We start from the raw sequence: 20802 nt of genomic DNA, 5'->3' as shown, positions 1-20802 counted from the left end.
AAAAAAAAAAAAGAAAAAAGGAAGAAGAAGAAAGAGGATACAGATGGAATCAGATCATGGCAGCAGAGCCATGCCTGTATCCTCTCTAATTTGGATTTTAGTTTTTCTTAAGTGCCTTTATGGAACCATCACACCTCTAACACCAAACTCCTACAGGAGGCAAACTCTCCTAGGAGTGAGACTCAGAAAAACAGAGCCAGTGGTTTCACTGCAGACAATGGCCCATCTGTCCTGAAAATGAGTCAGAATTGAGACCCCTTGAAGGAGTTACATGGTTTTGGTGCCAAGTCTCTGGTTTCCGCTCCCTATCCCGTGCTGCACCCTCCCCCCCAGCCACCGTGGCATCTGCAAGACTCTGACCACAGTAGGCAGGCTGTGTGGCACTGCAGAAGCTGAGCTTCAAAAGGAAGTCTTGGGGGAACATATCCTTCCAAAAACTCCAGGCCTCTGGGCCTGGGCCACTTTTCTCCCTCAGATCGCCCAGAATTTAAAAAAAAAAAAAAAAAAAAAAAAGCAGGCTGTAAGCGGGCTGTGAGAGGACTCCAGGGCAGAAAGTCTCCATTCTGTCACCTGGATAAGCCTCTTTGGCGGCTCTTGGTTATCACCTGTAAAATATCAACAGTAATAACTGTCCTCCCTGCCTCACGGAGTGTAATGAGGGCCAAATGGAATGTTACTGATGAAATGTTTTGGAAAGTTAAAAGCTCCTTTTGGAAGGCAGCGCTGAAGGGACTTGATGTCAAAAGTCCCAGCTCTGCCTTTGATTTCTTATCTGCAAAACCAGAGGGCTGAGGGGGGACCAGCCCGCTAAAGGCAGGGATCTCTGGGAAAAACCTCCCTAGATCAGCGTTCTGGAGCAGGAGGAAACAGGGGTGGGAGGGCAAGTCTCGTGGGCGGTGCAGCATCCCTCTCCCTTCCACCTGCAGCGCCGGCTGGAACCCCTTCCAGCCGGGGAGGAAGTGAAACCGCTACCAGCCCAGAGTGGAGCGCTGGCAGGAGGGCACGGAGGCCCGCATGGCGGTGGCGCGGGCCGGAGGCGGGTCCTGCCCGCGGGTTTGAGCCACGTGCGGTTGTTTCCGTGCCGGGGCGATCACGTGAACAGCATCAGCTGACCGGTCACCGTAGAGCGGGGCGCTGGCACCCCGCAGCGCCCGCCCTGCCGCGCCCGGAGCGCAGGACCCTGCGGAGGGGTAAGGTCGTCCCCGCCCTCCGCTCCAGTCCCCGGCCCACCCCCACCGCCTCCGCCCCAGCCCCTGTGCCTTGCCCCTCCCTACCCCGCCGGTCTGGCACCCCGGAAGCCATCGCTAGGAGGGCTGTGGCCGGGCTGTACCCCGCGCTGCCCCCAGGCGGCCAGGAAGGGATGGCCCTGGGGAATAAGGGGCGGGAAGTCGCTCTTACCATCGGGCTGGAGGGCTGGTCCCGGTCCCCAAGCCCTGACATGGAGGAGCTACTCCAGAGCGTGGAGAGGGACCTGAACATCGATGCCCGGCAGCTGGCTCCAGCCCCAGGGGGCACCCACGTGGTGGCCCTAGTGCCCGCGCGCTGGCTGGCCAACCTCCGCGAGCATCGGCTGCCCCCGGGACCCTGCCCCCGGGCAGAGGGCCTGGGCGAAGCGGAAGTCAGGACTCTACTGCAACGCTCGGTGCAGAGGCTGCCCCCCGGCTGGACGCGCATAGAGGTGCACGGGCTGCGGAAACGGAGGCTGTCCTACCCGCTGGGCGGTGGCCTGCCCTTTGAGGAGGGGTCCTGCAGCCCTGAAACCCTCAATCGCTTCATGCAGGATGTGGCTGCCCAGAATTATCGCAACCTGTGGCACCATGCATATCATAGTTATGCGCAGCCCTATAGTCTTAGCCTTGCCCCTTCATCTGTCCCTGCCCTGGACTCAGTAAGACAAGCTCTGCAGAGGGTGTATGGTTGCCACTTCCTGCCAGTGGGTGAAACTACCCAAGGCCCACCTCATGCCAGAGATGGACCCTGTCCCACTCCGGGCAGCCCAGCCTGTCCTAGTCTTTTGAGAGCTGAGGCCCTGCTGGAATCTCAGGAGATGCTCTATGTGGTACATCCTTATATGCAGTTCTCCCTGCATGATGTGGTCACCTTCAGCCCTGCCAAGCTGACCAACAGCCAAGCCAAAGTGCTTTTCATTCTCTTCCGTGTGCTGAGAGCCATGGATGTCTGTCACCACCAGGGACTAGCGTGTGGAGCCCTGTCTTTGCACCACATCGCTGTGGATGAGAAGCTTTGCAGCGAACTCCGGCTGGACCTGAGTGCTTATGAGAGGCCCGAGAAGGATGAGAATGAGGAGACCCCTGTAGCAAGGGGTGGGACAGACATTGAACCTGGAGAGGAGGGAGGAGGGGGACCCGGATGTCCCACCTGTCAGGAGGAACTTAGGGGCCTTGTGATAGACTGGGTCCATGGCCGCATCAGCAACTTCCACTACCTCATGCAGCTGAATCGGTTGGCAGGTCGGCGGCAGGGGGATCCCAACTACCACCCAGTGTTACCCTGGGTGGTGGACTTCACCACACCCCACGGGCGCTTCCGAGACCTGCGCAAGTCCAAGTTCCGCCTCAACAAGGGGGATAAGCAGCTAGACTTCACATATGAGATGACGCGGCAGGCGTTTGTGGCAGGTGGAGCAGGTGGTGGCGAGCCGCCTCATGTTCCTCACCACATCTCAGATGTGCTCTCCGACATCACATACTATGTATATAAGGCTCGGCGCACACCCCGGTCGGTGCTCTGTGGACATGTGCGGGCGCAATGGGAGCCCCATGAGTACCCCGCTAGCATGGAGCGTATGCAGAACTGGACACCTGATGAATGTATCCCCGAATTTTACACTGATCCCTCTATCTTCTGTTCCATCCACCCTGACATGCCTGACCTGGACGTGCCAGCCTGGTGTGGCTCCAGCGAGGAGTTCGTGGATGCCCACCGGGCACTGCTGGAGAGCCGCGAGGTGTCTCAGGACCTTCACCACTGGATTGACCTCACCTTCGGGTACAAACTCCAGGGAAAGGAGGCTGTGAAAGAGAAGAATGTGTGCCTGCACCTGGTGGACGCCCACACGCACCTCACCAGCTACGGTGTGGTGCAGCTCTTCGATCAGCCACATCCCCAGCGCCTGGCCGGGGCTCCCGCCCTTGCCCCTGAGCCTCCACTCATCCCTAGGCTGATGTTCCAGACCATCCAAGAGAGCACAGGCCGGGAGGACTTCCTGGGGCACCTTACAAATGGGATGGGAAGGCCAGTTTTGGAGGCCACTCCTTGTGAAGCTGGTTGGGCCCGAGACAGGCCTGTGGCAGGGGAAGATGACTTGGAGCAGGCCACGGAAGCTCTGGATTCCATCTCCCTTGCTGGGAAAACAGGTGACCAGCTGGGACCCCCCTCTTCTTCCTCCAGTCAAGCCCCTCCAGGGCTCCTGTCTTTCTCAGTGGCCTCAGCCTCTCGATCAGGTCGCAAGAACAAAGCTGCAGGGGCAGACCCTGGGGAAGGTGAGGAGGGGAAGATTCTTCTCCCAGAGGGCTTCAATCCTGTGCAGGCTCTGGAAGAGCTGGAGAAATTAGGCAACTTTCTGACCAAAGGCCTAGGGGGCCAGCTGGAGGTGCCTGAGCAGCCCCAGGTCCAGCCACCTGTGCAGCTGCAGGACCTCTTCCATCGGGACATGCAGGCACTGGGTGTCCTATTGGCTGAGATGGTGTTTGCCACCAGGGTCCGAACACTGCAGCCCGATGCGCCTTTGTGGGTACGCTTCGAGGCTGTCCGGGGGCTCTGCACACGCCATCTCAAGGAGGTCCCTGTGTCTCTGCAGCCCGTGCTGGACATGCTCCTGCAGCTGAGTGGACATGAGGGCCCCGTGGTGGCAGGGAGGGGCAAGCTGGGCCCACTGTTTGAGTACAGGCCCATTTCCCAGGGATTGCCTCCCCCGTGCCCAGCCCAGCTCCTCAGCCCCTTCAGCTCCGTGGTTCCCTTTCCTCCGTACTTCCCAGCACTGCACAAGTTCATCCTTCTGTACCAGGCGAGGCATGTGGAAGATGAAGCTCAGGGACGGGAACTGGTCTTTGCTCTGTGGCAGCAACTGGGTGCAGTGCTCAGTGACATCACCCCAGAGGGCCTGGAGATCCTGCTGCCCTTTGTGCTGTCACTCATGTCTGAGGAGCACACAGCAGTGTATACGGCCTGGTACCTTTTTGAACCTGTAGCCAAGGCTCTGGGCCCTAAAAATGCTAATAAGTACCTGCTGAAGCCTCTCATTGGTGCCTACGAGAGCCCCTGCCGGCTCCACGGCCGCTTCTACCTGTACACCGACTGCTTTGTGGCCCAGCTGATGGTGCGACTGGGCCTGCAGGCCTTTCTCGTCCACCTGCTGCCCCACGTCCTGCAGGTGCTGGCTGGTGTGGAGGCCTCCCAGGAGGAAAGCAAGGGCCTGGCAGGGGCTGCTGAAGATGAGGAAAGTGGTCTCCCAGGGGCCAGGCCCAGCTCCTGTGCCTTTGGGGAGGAGATACAGATGGATGGGGAGCCTGCTACCTCCTCGGGCCTCGAGCTCCCAGACTATACATCTGGCGTCAGCTTCCATGACCAGGCTGACCTCCCCGAGACAGAGGACTTCCAAGCCGGGCTCTACGTGGCTGAGTCCCCACAGCCCGAGGAAGCTGAAGCCGTGAGCCTGGGCCGGCTGAGTGATAAGAGCAGCACCAGCGAGACCTCCCTGGGCGAGGAGCGGGCTGCAGATGAGGGGGGTGCCCCTGTGGACAAGAGTAGCCTTAAGTCAGGTGACAGCTGCCAAGACTTGAAGCAAAGTGAAGGCTCAGAGGACGAAGAGGAGGAAGAAGACGGCAGTGTGGTGTTGGAGGAGGAGGAGGGGGAGCAAGATGAGGTCACTGGGGCATCTGAGCTCACTCTCTCCGACACGGTCCTGTCCATGGATACTGTTGTGGCTGATGGCGGCGGGGCAGATGGGGAGGAAGAGGAGGAGCCGCTGACCGAGCAGTCAGAGGGCAAAGAACAGAAGATCCTTCTTGGTGAGTTCTCAGGTCTGGAGGTGTTGGTCAAACAGTCGTCTGGTTTTCACTCAACATTTCCCAAGCACCTACTTTGCACCAAGCAGTAGGTTGAGCATACCCACATGCAGCATCCATGTGGGCCTGCCCTGCTGGGGCTCACATCTAGCAGAGGAGATGCCATGTTGTAGATAATCCTACGTAAGTACAAATTGTGGTAGTGCTATAAAGAACACAGCTGGGGACTACGAGGGAATATAAAATGGGGCTTGGATCTATTTTCAGGGGTCAGAGAAGGCTTCCTTGAAAGTAGGGCCAGGTGAGCTTCAATGAGTAGTAGGTAGGCAAAAATGGCAGGGTCTGCAATGGGAAGAGCAGTCCATCAAGAGGGAACAGCGCATGTGCAAGGCTCTAAGGCTGTCGTTCCATTAAAGAATCAGTGAAAGGCCAGCACAGTTAGACTGAGAGCGGAGGGAAGAGCAGGGAGCAGAGGTCAGAGGAGGTAGCTAGGGTGCAGCCAGGGCCTCATTTATGAACTGGAGAAGATTCACCGGAGAGGTAACCTGGAGCAGCCCCAAAGCCAGAGTCCTGCAGGTGGTATGGGGTGACCAGGCTCAGTCTGGGCTCTTGGGCAGAGTTGTAGTCAGGGTTGGCTGGGTGGGGTGCTGGGTTGGGTGGAGTGGGAGGAGTGGTGAGCCACGATTATCTGAAGAGCTCAGGGCCTGCTCCCATCCTGCAGATACAGCCTGCAAGATGGTCCGCTGGTTGTCCGCCAAGCTCGGCCCCACAGTGGCCTCTCGCCACGTGGCCCGGAACCTGCTCCGCCTGCTGACATCATGTTATGTTGGTAAGGCCTGTGGTCAGTGCTGGAGATGAAGCTTCTCCCAGTCTCTCTGCTCATCTTCAGTCCTCTCTAGGGGATCCTTCCCACGCCTACTGCAGACCATTTGCAGCTAAGTCCTGGGTCCCAGTCTGTAAAAATCCCTTCCTTCCTTAGGTAGGGCATGGGGCAGACCCCTGGCTAGAGTGAGCAGGAGCGGCTACCACAGTCCCTGGAAAAGCTGCCCTCCTGCCCTCTGCTAGCACTCAAGGCTGCTGGCCCTTTCTCGGCAGGGTCTACTCGGCAGCAGTTCATGGTGAGCAGTGATGAGAGCCCCCCGCTGAGTGCTGGTAACATTTACCAGAAGAGACCGGTCCTGGGTGATATAGTATCGGGGCCTGTGCTCAGCTGCCTCCTCCACATCGCGCATCTGTATGGGGAGCCCGTTCTCACCTACCAGTACCTGCCCTACATCAGCTACCTGGTGAGTCCCCCATGTGGCAGGCTGGGGGCTGGGGATCTGAGGAGCCTGAGGGCCGACCTGGGCTCTCTGGGGGTGCCAGGGGGTCTGTAGGGCAGTCTGGCTCTCATCAACTCTATGGCCCTAGGTGGCCCCGGGTAGCACCTCAAGCCCCAGTCGACTGAACAGCCGTAAGGAAGCGGGGCTGCTGGCAGCCGTGACTCTCACTCAGAAGATCATCGTGTACCTCTCAGACACCACCCTCATGGACATTCTGCCCCGTATCAGCCACGAGGTCTTGCTGCCTGTTCTCAGCTTCCTGACGTCCCTTGTCACAGGGTAGGCCCCTGCCGCATCCTGTGTGGGGAGCAGCCCGGCTGAGGGGGTTATGAGGGTTGGGGGGCTGGGAAGCTTGGAGAGTCCGGTGACACTGCACTGGGTCCTGGTTCTGATCCCGGCTGTGTGACCCTGAGCAAGCCACACCTTTCTGTGCCTCAGTTTCCTCATCTGGTTTGGACCAGCTGGTCTTGTAGCTCTTTTCACTTACAGCTTTTGATAGATTCTGGGCAAGTCCCACAGAGTGGGGAGCTGGAGTTTATAGGCTCTGTTTCCAGGTTCCCAAGTGGAGCCCAGGCCCGGACTGTCCTGTGTATGAAAACCATCAGCCTCATTGCCCTTATCTGCCTGCGTATTGGACAGGAGATGGTCCAGCAGCATTTGAGTGAGCCCGTGGCCACTTTCTTTCAAGTCTTCTCTCAGCTGCACGAGCTTCGGCATCAGGTGGGCAGACCGACCTCGCTAGGATGGGCGGGGTAGGGACTGTGGACCCAGCTGACTCCCTGGGCTTCCTTCCCCCAGGATCTGAAGCTGGATCCCGTGGGCCGCAGTGAGGGCCAGCTGCCAGAAGTGACCTTCTCTGATGGGCAGCAGCGGCTGGTGGACCCCACCTTGCTGGATGAGCTGCAGAAGGTGTTCACCTTGGAGATGGCATACACAATCTACGTGCCCTTCTCCTGCCTGTTGGGTACTGCCCCCTCATGTTCCCTCACGCAGACTCTGCGGCTATGTCTCTTCCCCTGGGAGGGCCCCATGCTCCCCTTGCACTTAGAGTCAGTAGTGGGTGTTAAGCATAGTTCTCTGGGCCAGAGCAAAGAGATTTGGCCTCAGACCTTGAGTCCCAAGGTGACATAATACGAGAGACTGAGCGTTAGCCAGCCAAGAGGCACAAGAGTGACCTAGCATGTCCCTGGGGAAGGTGGGGGAGTCAGGCTGGCATGCTGAGACTCTAGGAGCTGTCTGAGAGGAGTGGTCAGCCCAACATTTATGGAGCTTCCTGTGCAGGCCAGACACTATGCTGAGCATTACCACGTGTCCTCTCCCTGAATAGGATGAACAGCCTCTGTGGTCAGATTAGTGGTCATCCCCCCACTGAAATCTAAGCTCTGTCGTGTTCACTGTTCTGTTTCTGATACCCAGCATGGTACCCAGCACATATAGAAGATGCTCATGTATACATAATGAATGAATGAGACCATGTTTTACTGGGGAGGAAACTGAGGCTTGGAGACGAAGAGTTACTTGCTCAGAGTTGCACAGCCAGTACCTGCCCTGTCTTCTGTGGTTCCCAAGTCCTTGCACGGGTGGTGGCTGCCGTCTGCCATCTTTTCTAATCTTAGGACCACTTCCATTCCCACCCAGGTGACATCATCCGGAAAATAATCCCTAACCACGAACTGGTGGGGGAGCTGGCAGGGCTGTATTTGGAGAGCATCAGCCCGAGCTGTCGCAACCCTGCCAGCGTGGAGCCCAACGTGCCAACCACAGGCCCTGAGTCAGACCCCCAGGGTGGGGGCTGCCCTCAGGATGACAGCCACTCAGGGACCTTTGGGAGCGTCCTGGTCGGGAACCGCATCCAGATCCCCGATGACTCTCAGCCTGAGAGCCCGGGCCCGCTGGGCCCCATTTCTGGGGTGGGCAGTGGGGGCCTTGGCAGTGAGGGCGAGGACAATGCCCTGAAGCGGGAGCTGCCACGGAGTGCCCACGGGCTGAGCGGGAACTGGCTGGCGTACTGGCAGTACGAGATTGGCGTGAGCCAGCAGGATGCCCACTTTCATTTCCACCAAATCCGCCTGCAAAGCTTCCCGGGCCACTCGGGGGCCGTCAAATGTGTGGCACCCCTGAGCAGTGAGGACTTCTTCCTGAGTGGCAGCAAGGACCGCACCGTGCGCCTCTGGCCGCTCTACAACTCTGGGGACGGCACCAGCGAGACGGCCCCACGCCTCATCTACGCCCAGCACCGCAAGAGTGTCTTCTTTGTGGGCCAGCTTGAGGCCCCGCAGTGTGTAGTGAGCTGTGACGGGGCTGTGCACGTGTGGGACCCCTTCACAGGTGAGCGGGCCCAGGTGAGGCCTGTTTGTTACTGCCATCCTGTACCCCACCGGGCCTCTGGGAAGGGGGCTCAAGGCTGGGGTGGTTGGAGTATCATGGTGTGTGGTTTGGGGTGACCCAGTGAGGCCACACAGAGGAGCAGTTAGAACTTGGAATCCATTAGACCTTGCATTTGAATTAGCTCTGCCACCTTAACTTGATGAATGACTTTGAGCAAGTCCCGTCACTGCTGGAAGCGTAAGTTTTCCCTCCTATAAAATGGGAATCAGAGCAACTGGTTTAGGAGCTAATGCATGTAGGGGCTTGTTTTAACAGGTGGCATGCAGTACATGTTTGGTAAATTGTTGCTCCGTTAGTTTTTGGCATTATTGTAGGGAGAAATAAAACTGAAAAGGGAGAGGGGATAGAGTAGCACTGAGGTAGACAGAGGGAGATAGAATTTGGTCAGAGGCTGCTGTGTGAAGAGAGGAGGTTGCTTTGGGGACAGGAGCCTGGCCTGGCCATGGAAGCAGGAAGGGGGGAGGGTCAAGAAACAGCAAGCATTTTCTGAGATTCTCTGGGATATGGGAGGCCGATATTGGGTAGGTTAGGGGGATATGAAGAGTCGGGGCTCTTCCGTCAGCTGCTGGGACCTCAGATCCATTGTACCTTTGCTTCCCAGGGAAGACCCTTCGCACGGTGGAGCCGTCGGACAGCCGGGTGCCCCTGACCGCTGTGGCTGTCATGCCTGCCCCCCACACCAGCATCACCATGGCCAGCTCCGACTCGACCTTGCGCTTTGTGGACTGCAGGAAGCCTGGACTGCAGGTCAGGGGAGTCTGGTCCCCTGAGCCCTGGCCTAAGTGCCTGGCAGTGGGGAGAGACCTCAAAGGGAGAAGGCCAGGGCGTAGTTTCCTTCTGGAGAGAGCTCACCCACAGCAGCAAACCCTGGGGGATGGGCCTCTGGCCTGTGATGGGAGGCGCTCTCCCCTTGATGGGGGACAGAGGCTCAGGCCTTCCAGCTGTGGGGACTTGGGGGCTGAGCAGGACCTCAGGGAGAAGCGGGTTGCAGCCGGCGGTGGCATCTCACTTTGTCTCCCTCTGCCTGCAGCATGAGTTCCGCCTGGGCGGCGGGCTGAACCCTGGGCTGGTCCGCTCCCTGGCTGTTAGCCCCAGTGGCCGCAGTGTCGTGGCTGGCTTCTCCTCGGGTTTCATGGTGCTCTTGGACACCCGTACAGGCCTGGTTCTGCGTGGCTGGCCTGCCCATGAAGGGGACATCCTGCAGATCAAGGTAACAGACCGGATCCCCTTCCCCTCCCCACTGCTCTGGGCTCCCACCTCTGGACAGGCTTAAGCTGATCTCTCTGACACCTGCCCAAGGGCAAGTGTAAGGGAGGGTCAGGAACCAGGTGCACTGTGGGGACTTGGCAGGGGCAAGGCCATGGGGGCGGGCCTCAGGGGGCCGAGCTGACCCTGCTACTCCATGGAGATGTTCTAATGAGTAACCCTTGTCCATATTTGTCTTGCTTGGAGGATCAGGGGTCGGGTCCTGTCCGTGACCCAATTCAGGTTAAATAAAGCTCCGCTGGGAGGATGTTTACTGCCCCCAGACCACTGAGCAGAGTCCATGCCCCCTGCTGGGCTGCCCTGGTGGGGGCAGGGACAGACTGGGCATGGGTATCCTCCCGCCTCCCCCCACCCCCTCCTTTCTCAGACCTCAGGGAGGCATAGGAGGTGAGGCACAGGGCTACTTGTGGGATAATTTTTCCAGGCAACTGGGACTCCCTCCCCATCCTAAGTGGAGGCCAGGGGACGTGCACTGCCACTGCTGGGGGCAGGCTGCCTGGGCTCCCTCCGGGACCCCCCAGAAACCCCTGGGCTCCAGATGCCTCTCATTTCTGACTTTCCAATCCTGACTATTCAGGAGGGCCCTGGGGTCAGCCTGGGTGTTAATCCTGGCTCTGCCACTTACTGGCTCTGTGACTTTGGTATGATTTACTTAACTTTTCTGAGCCTTAGTTTTTCTCTGCTGGAACAATGACAGCATCTACCTCATAGAGTTGTTACAAAGATGGAAAGGTAACGTGGTAACATGGCCCGTCTAACACAATGCCTGAACATAGTAAGTACTCCAACTCTAGCGATGACTATGTGAGTGACACTTTAATATAGTCATATTAAGTAACATTAACATAGTGTGAGAGGGTGGTAGCTCGTCCACTGCTCAGGATGCCCGGTCTTTCTGGGAGGAAACGGGAAGACCCTGAGGCTTGGTGGGCACCTGGAAGGCCCAGGCCCTGCTGAGGCTCTCCTCTCCCTGAGCAGGCGGTGGAGGGCAGCATCCTGGTCAGCTCCTCCTCTGACCACTCTTTGACCGTCTGGAAGGAGCTGGAACAGAAGCCCACACACCACTACAAGTCGGCGTCCGACCCTATTCACACCTTCGACCTGTATGGCAGCGAGGTGGTCACCGGAACCGTGGCCAACAAGATTGGCGTCTGCTCCCTGCTGGAGCCGCCCTCCCAGGCCACCACTAAGCTCAGCTCTGAGAACTTCCGTGGCACACTCACCAGCCTGGCCTTGCTGCCCACCAAACGCCACCTCCTGCTGGGCTCGGACAATGGAGTCATCCGCCTCCTGGCATAGGCTGAGGCAGGAGCTGGCCAGGCCCTGTTGGGCAGACACCCTCCGGGCGTCCACCCTCTCACCCTTGTTTCCCCACTGACCCCCTTCATGCAAGCCTCACGCCCCATGCCCTGTGTGCCCACCCACATGGCCTGCCAGTTATGGCAGGGTAAGGATCTGGGTTCCTGACCCCCAGAGCCACCGAGGCTCAGCTCATTCACGGCTTGGGGAGATGCTGCTCCCAGCCAGCAGGGAGCAAGAGGAGGAGCTGGGAAAGCATCGCTGTGCTCTCTTCTCCCGAGGTCTGCCCTCTGGTTCCACATGGGGACAGGGAGGCTTGGGAAGGGGAAGGGGACTGGCCCTGCCCACCCAGTCTCTAGCCAAGCCCCCCCCCTTGCTGGGCTCTCTGTATCCCTGTCCCCCAAGGACAGAGGCACTTCCCCAGTCCAGGACCCCATGGTGCTTGGGCTTCAGCCTCTGAGGAGGGCTGGCCATGGTTCAGGAGTTAAGGGCCTTGGGCTGGGGTTTAAGTGTCCACCCAGCCAGGTCCTGTCCAGTGTGGGACCAGTAGGACAAAAAAGAGGTCAGGACCAGGGGAGGGAAGATGGACTAGGCTAGCTGGTGCCTGCCAGGAGTGACCCATGCCTTGCCTGCCCACCCCTAACCACAGTGTTTGTGCCTTGAGCCGAGGAGGCAGCCCCTGGGCCCAGAACCCCTGCGAGCATGGGGAGGGGGAATCCAAGATCCTGAGAGAAGGGGTGAGAAGAATTCCATCTCTGCATCTCAGATATCTCCCAAGGGACAGGAAGACCCTGCCGTCCCCAGGTCCTCACATTCTGGAGCAGAGATGAGGTCTGGGACTGGGCCCCTGCTGTCTCCTCACTATTTGCAATAGATGTAAATATGACCAATAAATCCTTTGGAAGAGCCATGGAACTGAGTGAGGCTTCTCTTGATGGTGGTGTCAGGTGGGGAAAAGTTGAGATCCTGCAGCTTGCAGGGCAATGAGGAGAGGGTGAGGAGTGGGGCAGGAGCTGGGGAGGCAGCCTGATCATTGCTCTTCAGGCAGCACAGGGACAGGGCTTCTCATTTGTGTAGCCCCAAGCCAGTTTCCAGAACCCTCACCCTTGGGGAGGGTAAGGAGACATTGCTCCTGGTGAGGTAGGATGCTGAGAGAGGCTGTGTCCCTCAGCATCTCTCCCCATCCCCTGCCTTCTGGACTCAGGCTGAAGGCAGCCAACCAGGATACTGGGCATATAAGGCTTGGTATGGGCATCCTATCCTGGGTTCCCTACATAGGCTCCTATCTATAGCTTCCCCTTCCCTCCCCTCAGCATGGGGAGGCAGTTGTGGGAGAGAGGAAAGGACATTGGAAATGGGCATCTGGATGTAACTCTGAGTGCAGCTCTGTGTCCTTGGGCAGATCACATAGCCTCTCTGAGCCTGACTAAAGTAGGGATAACCCCCCACCTCTGTCCTTCCTGGATCTGCTCTCCAGATGAGGACAGCCTCCTCCACTGTCTCCTGAACTTCCTTTCTTCAGGCTCAGGTGGGACCCAAATCCATGTGGCTCCAGGTGGCGGTCTCAGGATTAGATGCCCTGATGGGAAAGGGGCTTCCGGCCCCAATATCAATGTTTAACCGGATGTGCCGGTCAATATTTACCAGAGGAGAAAGCTGTCTGAACAGGGGTTGGCTGAGAGCAAAGGTCCTGGTGGGAGGGGAGGGCTCAGCTGGGCTGGCTGGAGCCCGGGCAGAGCGTGGGGAGCACCCAAGTGGGGCCAGAGGGACATTGTGTTCAGCAGAGAGGAGCCGGCAGAGGTAGGAGGGGAGGGGTGGCTCAGCCTGCTCCTTGAGCAGGAGAGGAGGTAGGAGCTGCCCACCTGGCTAGGGGGGTCTGGGCTGAGGGCCTGTTATTTCTCAGTCTCCTGGGGTATGTAGGGCCAAGGTGGGGGGTCCAAGAAGAGTCTCTCTAGGACTTGAAAAACTGAAGGTATTTTCTTGACAGGAAGATTCAAAAGCCCAGGTTGGGGATCAGGGCCCAGGCAAAAGTCCCTTGTGTATGATGAGGGTGCAGCCAGGGGTGCTAAAAGGATCCTCCAAAAAGACTGGCCCCGAGATGGGGGCTGGATGATGTGAGACCTACCTGAGGCTAGACCAAGACCTGCCCATCCCCTCCTGCCAGCCTGGCTTCCCGGAGCCAGCCTGGGGCAGAGTGTTTCCCATAAGTCCAAAGGTGGCTCTGGCCAAAGTCATTCATTAGGTTCTGCTGTTAGGTCAACAAGGTGGCTCTCCGGGCCACCCCACTACCCCTGCTGACACCTCAGGGCCTCACAGGCCCATCTACCCTTGTTGGCATAGACGGGCCAGACCAGTCAGAAAAGGTGGGCCAGATGGATAGCAGGTTGGATATGAATTTTGGGGATGGAGTCCCAGGAAAGAGCAGAGTTCTCAGAAGAGGGGCCTCGGGCTAGGCTGACAACAGTCATGACTGAGTGCCAGGCATTGTACTGGGGCTCACAAAGACTATCTTATTTTGGTCCTCACAATGCCTGTGGGAGGAGGTCGGGACTTGTGCCACCATTTTACAAGATAAGGAGAAGCCCGGAGGGGTTAAGGGAGATGTCCGAGTTCCTCTGGCAAGAGTCAGAATCTGGATTCAAACCCAGGTCTGACTCACAATGCCAGGCCTTGAAGAATGAGGACTTTTTCTTGTTTTGATAATATTTTCCCCCTGTGAACCAAAACATTTTCAGTGCATGAAATGTGAAAAACCAGAAAACACAAAGGGGGGAAAAACAATTGAGGAGAGAAAATCCCACCCTTCAGAAGTGAGAGCCACAGCTAATGTGTTTGGGCGGGTGTGTTGCAACTGGCATTGTCCCCTCAGCAGTGATGGCTCAGGACTGACAGCCAGGGATCATGTGGGTGGAATTCCATGGCGGGTGTGGTGGCTTGGCCTCAGGTGGCCAGTCAGATAATTGGGGATAGTGTGTAGGGAGGGACGAGGTGGGCGCTGAGACTGCCTGTCCCTCTCAGGAACATGGTGCTGCTCCAGGGGCTCCTGGTACTCAGCTTATCCTGCCTGCAAGGCCCCTACTTGGTGGTGAGCCTGGGCGCTGGGCTGGGTCTGGGTGGGGAGGGGAGGTGGGCATGGGAGAGGCTAGAAGTCTGACGGGGAAGAAGAGGAGGGCTGGATGGTGGGAGGGTTTGGCTCTGAGGGGGTTCCCCCTTCTCTCCTCGTCCCTTTCTCAACAGTTCTCTCCAGCCAGTGCCGTGGAACTCTGGGACCAGCAGGTAATAGGGAGTGAGGGGACATGATGGAGAGGAAGGCCCTGAGGGGCTTCACCTGTGGCTTCTGCAGGGTGGGGGACCTGTGGGAAGGGTCTCTCTCCATCTGTTTTCTCCTTTCTTCAGACGATGAGTGGGCAGACCCAGGAGAAGTTGCCCCTACTTAGCTTCCTCAAGTTGGGCAACCAGGTACAACCAGGTGGGGCTGGGGAAGAGTGGGCGGGGCCCGAGGGAGGAGGTCCAATCAGCAGGGAGGAGAGAACGGGGGGCGTGGTCGTGAGGCTGAGGCCTGAAGGGAGAGGGTGAGAGGGACCAGAGGAAGGGATCGAGTCCCCAGAATGCCATTGCCTGTGTGACTTGTAGCAGAACTGGGACAAAGGCCCTGCTGCCCCCAGCCACAAGGCTATGAAGGAGATATTCAGCACAGAACCTGGATCTGACCCCTGAACCCCACTGACCCCTGATATATCCCTGCAGGAGTCTGGTGGCCAAAGTGCCTTGCAGAAGGCCACAGGAGACTGCAGCAAGGCCCCAACTCCGGAGCAGACCCGCAGGCTGGCCCAGGCCCTGATGGCCTTCACCACAGATCTCTTCTCCCTGGTGACCCAAAGGTCTACCAGCCCCAATCTCATCCTGTCGCCTCTGAGTGTGGCCCTGGCACTGTCTCACCTGGCACTAGGTACTGTGACAGCACCTGTCCAGACCAGCAAAGCTGGGAGGCCAGTAGGATCTCACTACTCTGGAGTTATTCCTCCACTGGGGTCACTTGGACGTTTGGTAAAAATGCAGGCCCACCTCCAGTCTCTGTGAATCAAATCCTCGGGGATTAGGCCTGGGGATCTGTTTCTGGTGACTTTTATGCAAGAGTTTGTTAGCTACAGTGTCTCCATTGGACTGGAGGGTCTCACTGTGGGAAACTGAGGTCCAGAAAGAGATGATCATTTTATGAGGTCACCGAGACTGTCAGCAGCAGAGATGAAAGTAGAACTTGGGGGCCTGTCACTCAGGCCAGTTCAGTGGATGTGGGAGGGCAGTGTGGGGTTCCACGGGCATGCTCATCGTGGGTACTCAAGAGGGACTGGGTGGGCAGTAGGGGTGGGAAAGAATCTCAGCCTGGGCCACAGCTCATGTGGTCCCCTCCAGGTGCTCAGAACCAAACACTGCAGAGGTTGCAGCAGGCGCTGCATGCAGACTCGGGGCCCTGCCTCCCCCACCTGCTGAGCCGCCTCTGCCAAGACTTGGACCCTGGGGCATTCCGATTGGCTGCCAGAATGTACCTGCAAAAAGGTAGGTGCTGGTGTCAGGGAGCTCCATAGGTAGTGCCCTGGGGTGAATGGGGTGAGGGAGGAGGGCTTGGCCTCAGGTAGCCAATTGGAATCATTGCTAACTGTGGAGCCTGCGCCCTGAGAACAGTTTGTGTTCGCTTCTGTGTAGGATTTCCCATCAAAGAGGACTTCCTGAAACAATCAGAACAGCTCTTTGGTGCAAAGCCCATGAACCTGATGGGAAAGAATGGGGATGACCTGGCAAACATCAACCAATGGGTGAAGGAGGCCACGGAGGGGAAGATTGAGGATTTCCTCTCAGAGCTGTCAGATGACACAGTGCTGCTTCTCCTCAATGCCATCCACTTCCAGGGTACGCACCTTCTCGTCTCAGATTCCCCCACCCTGGCAGCTCCTACCTCTGCCCTGTAGGCTGAGCTGGCTGTGCAGGCTTTGTTCTGGGGGTCCTTCTTCCTCCTCAGGGCTGGGGCAGGAGGCAGGGAGCTCTCTGGTTGTGACTTGGGGGAGGACAGGGGACAGGTTATGGTGTGGCAGGGAGGAGGCCCAGGAACTGGATGGGGCTGCTGTGGAGAGAGTACCCTAGGAGGAAACCAAGTCTGAAAAAACCCAGGGGGAGGTTGCTGGGAGCATGGCAGGGCATGGGAGAATGCAAGCCCAGATTTCAGAAATGCTACTGAAAAGAGACCTCAGATCAACTGGGTGGGATGGGGAAGAGGCTGGTGGTATAGAACCCACTCTGGCCCCAGTCTATGTGGCCCCTGCCCTCTGCTGGCTGCAGGTTTCTGGAGAAGCAAGTTTGACCCGAGCGTCACCCGGACACAAGCTTTCCACCTGGATGAGCAGTTCACGGTGCCAGTGGACATGATGCAAGCCCGCTCGTACCCTCTGCGCTGGTTCTTGCTGGAGCAGTCTGAGATACAGGTCACCCTTGATTGCCCAGGCTGGGCCTGAGTGCTGGGAGGTGGGGAAGGGAGTAGGGGGGCTGTGGAGCAGGCATGGGGTGGGCAGGTCTGCCTCTGCCTTCCTGGCAGTCATGTCCCTGGGGCACATGGTTCTGAAAGGTCTGCTATGCCCACCCAAGGGGACTGAGGTTCCAGGCTCTTTGAGGTTCATTCATTCAACAAACAATATTGGGCATTTGCCAGATACTGTTCTAGGCACTGGGCATTTGGTGGAACACAAGGGGAGCCCAGGTCCCTGTTCTCAGGAAGGAAGACTCACCGTATATGAGCACACACAAATGGACAGGATAATTTCAGATAGTGACAAGTACTATGAAGGAAAACATTTAAAAAGGTGATCTATTAGTGACTGGAGAAGGTATTTTAGATAAAATGGTCAGGGAGCATTCTTTGAGGAGGAGGCACTGAGTTGAGACCCAGGTGATCTCTGGTTATGGGGGTTTATTACAAGGACCCATGGATTGTGGGGCAGCACAGGGCCCACCCCAGCAGCCATGGAGCCACTCAGGGCCTCAGCACCCCCAAGCCCCTCAGGGAGATGTGACCTGAACTCTCACAGTGTTTCTTAGGAGGATCTGATTGGGATGGATTTGTCAGCATCCTGACAGGACATTCTGATTGGATACAGTGCTGTGCCAAGCTATTTCCGTTGTGGCCTCTCTTGCTTCTACAAGAGAAATGTGGTCCCCTGGCTTGGGCACTGATCCCTGGGCCAGTCAGCTGTGGCTGAGGTGACAATATTGGGTAGTTTCACAAGGCCACCATGACACAGGCCACAGTCACTTCTGCAGCCCTCCTGAGGGGGGCTGTGGGTGGGGCAGCTCCTTCGAGCAGCATCCCAGCTTCTCTGTAGCTCACCCTGAAAGGAGGATGGTCTGGTTTACCTTCCCACCGACTTTCTTGCAGCTGCTCCTTCCCTCTCTTCCTTCCCCCTTTCGTCTCCATTCCTTCTCCTCCTTGCCCTTGCTCTCCTCGGGCACTCTGCAGGCAGGCCCAGGCGGCCAGATGCTGGCACTCCTCCTCCCACTGCAGGGGTCCTGCCACCTGGGCGCTCTGCCTAGAGCCCGAGGAGTCACCGCTGCAAGAAACATTGAGCCCAGTGGTTTGCACACTTCTTTAGCTGCACAAACCCCGCTCACATGACATCTTATTCCCAAATCACAGTAAATATCCACAGCTGGGCAAAGTCACTGTTGAAGGTGAGAGGGGTTGAGAGAGTGCCACCCTTTGCAGCAGCTGCTCTGCAGAACCTAGGGCAGTTTGAAGACCAACAACCCAAGTCCATTGCACACATGGAGAAACTGAGGGGGGAATGCAGGGAATTCTCACGCCAAGTCACAGCGCTCGCTGGTAGCAGATGAGGAAAGAAAAACACCGTTTATGGAGTGCAGCTTATATGCAGACATTCTGCTGGAAGCTTCAAAAGTGTTACCCCTTTTGGTCACCTGTCAGCCTGCAATGTGGGCAGGTTGTGCTACTCCACTTCCCAGGTGAGGAATTGGAGACTCAGGGAGGTGGAACTCACACCTGAGAAGGACAGACTGGACCCCGGCTCCATGAGTCTCAGAAGTGCAGGCTGGCCCAGACCCCAGCTCGGTCCGGGTGCTTTCTGGTCCTCATGTCATCTCCTTGCCTTGTCTGTAGGTGGCTCATTTCCCCTTTAAGAACAACATGAGCTTCGTGGTCATTGTGCCCACCTACTTTGGGTGGAATGTGTCCCAGGTGCTGGCCAACCTGAGCTGGGACATCCTGCACCAGCCCTTGCTGCGGGAGAGGCCCACTAAGGTCCAGCTGCCTAAGCTGCGTCTGAAATATCAGCTGGACCTGGTGGCCACCCTCAGCCAGTTGGGTAAGGAGGCTGGGCGTGGGACAGCCCCCTAGGTCAGGCTGGGCATGGTGGGTGAGGAGGGAGCCTCAAGGTAGCAACAGGCCCGAGACAAAGCTAATCTTGTGTCCTGGCCTTTTCTGAGGCTTAGGAAGGTGAGAGGGTTTGATATGAGGCCCTGGGCCCTCTGTCCTGGGGGGGGGGGCTGAGTGGTCCAGGGAACGAGGACCTGCTCTGCTCAAGACAGCATTGCAAAGAATGCCAGGTGGAGAGCCTGGGGTGGCACGTGAGCCTTGCTGGCTCTCCTGCAAGCGGCACTGTACTAGGCCCTGGGAGCCCACTGTGTACAGAGAGCTCCGTCTAGTGAAGTGGGCAGATTAGGAATCAGGTACTTATCATTCAGCATAAGTGAGAAGACAGGAGGGCTTCTCTCCAGTCCACTCGGGGTAACATTAAAAAGGCACCTGTCTGAACTTTGGAGCAGAGGATCAGGGAAGGCTTCCTGGAGGAAGTGACTCTTAAGCTGATAACTTGAAGGTTAAATAGAAGTTAACCAGGGATCTGTGGGTTCGAAGTGTTCGCTGGCCAGGATGCCAGACACCCTCCCAAGCAGGTCCAGGCAACCTGTGGGGCGGAAGGCAGCTCTGACCAGCCGTCTGCTGCCCTGGGCAGGTCTGCAGGAGCTGTTTCAGGCCCCAGACCTACGTGGGATCTCTGACCAGAGCTTGGTGGTGTCCAGCGTACAGCATAAGTCCACTCTGGAACTCAGTGAGGCCGGCGTGGAAGCGGCCGCGGCAACCAGCTCGGCCATGTCCCGAATGTCCCTCTCCTCCTTCAGCGTGAACCGCCCCTTCCTGTTCTTCATCCTTGAGGACACCACGAGCCTGCCCCTCTTTGTGGGCAGTGTGAGGAACCCCAACCCTGGAGCGCAGCGGGAGTACAAGGAGCAGCAGGATTCCCCTGACAGCAGGGACTCCTTCCAGAACCTGAAAGCCTTCCCCCATGGAGACAAGCCCTTTGGCCCTGACTTGAAACTGGCACCCCCCTCGGAGGAGGATTACCCCCAGTTTAGCAGCCCCAAGTGAGGCACTGTGGGCTCCAGCATCCTGAGTCCCTGCCTCAACTCATGTGACTCTTTCTAAACAGCTGTGTGGATTAGGGGTGGGGGCTGGGTGGGCAGTCTGGGAGAGGAGAGGAGCCATTCTCTCTGTCTCCTCTTGGGGCGTCTGCGGTCGGCTGGGGCGGGGAGGAGGGGCAGCTGTGCACCTACTTTTGTCAGGAAGGGAGGTGGGTTATTCCTTAAGTCTGCTGGGGTACCTCCATGTTTGTCCCCAGAGAGGGGGGATAGGAAGGATTGGCTACCCCGGTTGGGGGGATGGCCCTCGGGCAGAGCACTGTCCCAGGGTTAGACGTTGTGGGGCAGCCTTGTCCTGCTCTGTGGGTGGAGGTCGCGTGTCCCACGTGAATGGCTCTGCCATCACCTGTCCAAGGTCCACCAGCCTCCAGCCCACCCCCAAGCCCTGTCACTTCCATCTCCCCGCTGGTCCTTAGAGATATGGACACTGCCAGGACTCCCTTTTCTTCCTCTCACCTCTTCCTCCTCTGCCGGGGGTCTCAGGGGCTGAGAGGAGTGGCATTAATTCCTGAAGGCTCTTTTGTAACGTTTTTGTAGTGATTTTTATGCCTCCTGAATAAAGAATGAATGGGCTGCTTTGATGTCACTGTTCTGGGCATGGGAGGGAACAGGGGTGCTGGAGGAAAGCGGGGAGGAGGCCCCAGAGCAGACTGCACTGAGAACCAGGCTGGGCCCTGAGGAGCAGCACCCCTCTCTGTGCCACGTTGGGTCTCTGGCCACTCACCAGCCCTTCTCCACTGTGCAGTCCCCTCTGGCCTCTCCAGGACCACCTCCACGTCAGCCTGGCTCTGCTGTCAGCCTGTTCCTATCTATAAGCCTCAGGCAGCTGGCAACAAGGGCGGCCCAGAATAGCGCCAGCCTCTGGGTTTGGGAGAAGAACTGGCAATTAGGGAGCTTGAAGAGTTTCTAATTACATGCTGGCCCCTCTGCTAGGAGCTGGCGCCCGCCAGCCGGGGGGCCAGCTCCAGCTGGAGGCTGTCAGCGCCTGAGGATTTGGGGAAAGCGGTGGGGGGCACAGAGCT

The 20802-nt window shown here is 57.9% G+C and overlaps 2 protein-coding genes across 5 annotated transcripts; both read left to right on the top strand.

Annotated features, from left to right (window-relative positions):
- The first annotated feature begins 1106 nt into the window (after nt 1-1106).
- WDR81 (WD repeat domain 81) lies at nt 1107-12217 on the top strand. Of its 2 annotated transcripts, none has more exons than XM_019755472.2 (10): nt 1107-5030; nt 5749-5856; nt 6123-6313; nt 6438-6628; nt 6904-7069; nt 7148-7313; nt 7988-8677; nt 9339-9484; nt 9768-9947; nt 10982-12217. In XM_019755472.2, the coding sequence occupies exons 1-10, from the start codon at nt 1361-1363 to the stop codon at nt 11300-11302; spliced, it is 5829 nt and encodes a 1942-aa protein (XP_019611031.2). In that variant the 5' UTR covers nt 1107-1360; the 3' UTR covers nt 11303-12217. The 2 variants fall into 2 exon arrangements, with proteins under 2 accessions (XP_019611031.2, XP_074175687.1); XM_074319586.1 differs by having other exon boundaries at nt 1141-1190.
- A 736-nt stretch (nt 12218-12953) lies between these two features.
- SERPINF2 (serpin family F member 2) lies at nt 12954-20353 on the top strand. 3 transcript variants are annotated; one of them, XM_019755473.2, is made up of 10 exons: nt 12954-13102; nt 14321-14387; nt 14540-14578; nt 14699-14761; nt 15050-15251; nt 15716-15859; nt 16007-16210; nt 16637-16779; nt 18465-18669; nt 19318-20353. In XM_019755473.2, exons 2-10 carry the CDS (start codon nt 14325-14327, stop codon nt 19728-19730), a joined length of 1476 nt encoding a protein of 491 aa, XP_019611032.2. In that variant the 5' UTR covers nt 12954-13102; nt 14321-14324; the 3' UTR covers nt 19731-20353. The 3 variants fall into 3 exon arrangements, with proteins under 3 accessions (XP_019611032.2, XP_019611033.2, XP_074175689.1); XM_019755474.2 differs by lacking the exon at nt 12954-13102 and adding an exon at nt 13127-13149; XM_074319588.1 differs by lacking the exon at nt 12954-13102 and adding an exon at nt 13604-13665.
- The last annotated feature ends 449 nt before the right edge of the window (nt 20354-20802 follow it).

The sequence above is a fragment of the Rhinolophus sinicus genome, linkage group LG15 (assembly GCF_036562045.2).
Source record: "Rhinolophus sinicus isolate RSC01 linkage group LG15, ASM3656204v1, whole genome shotgun sequence".
NCBI classification, from domain to species: Eukaryota; Metazoa; Chordata; class Mammalia; order Chiroptera; family Rhinolophidae; genus Rhinolophus; species Rhinolophus sinicus.
The sequence above is the reverse complement of the archived record's forward strand: the minus strand, read 5'-3'. Positions and strand labels throughout refer to the sequence as shown.

What these genes read in the sequence shown, in the direction of transcription:
- WDR81 (XM_019755472.2), top strand. Translation starts at nt 1,361, where the DNA reads ATGGCCCTGGGGAATAAGGGGCGGGAAGTCGCTCTTACCATCGGGCTG. An exon ending in TGCCCTACATCAGCTACCTG is followed by an intron (nt 6,314 to 6,437) that starts GTGAGTCCCCCA and finishes CTATGGCCCTAG; the next exon opens with GTGGCCCCGGGTAGCACCTC. An exon ending in GGGACATCCTGCAGATCAAG is followed by an intron (nt 9,948 to 10,981) that starts GTAACAGACCGG and finishes CTCCCTGAGCAG; the next exon opens with GCGGTGGAGGGCAGCATCCT.
- SERPINF2 (XM_019755473.2), top strand. Translation starts at nt 14,325, where the DNA reads ATGGTGCTGCTCCAGGGGCTCCTGGTACTCAGCTTATCCTGCCTGCAA. An exon ending in TGCAAGGCCCCTACTTGGTG is followed by an intron (nt 14,388 to 14,539) that starts GTGAGCCTGGGC and finishes CTTTCTCAACAG; the next exon opens with TTCTCTCCAGCCAGTGCCGT. An exon ending in TGGAACTCTGGGACCAGCAG is followed by an intron (nt 14,579 to 14,698) that starts GTAATAGGGAGT and finishes TCCTTTCTTCAG; the next exon opens with ACGATGAGTGGGCAGACCCA.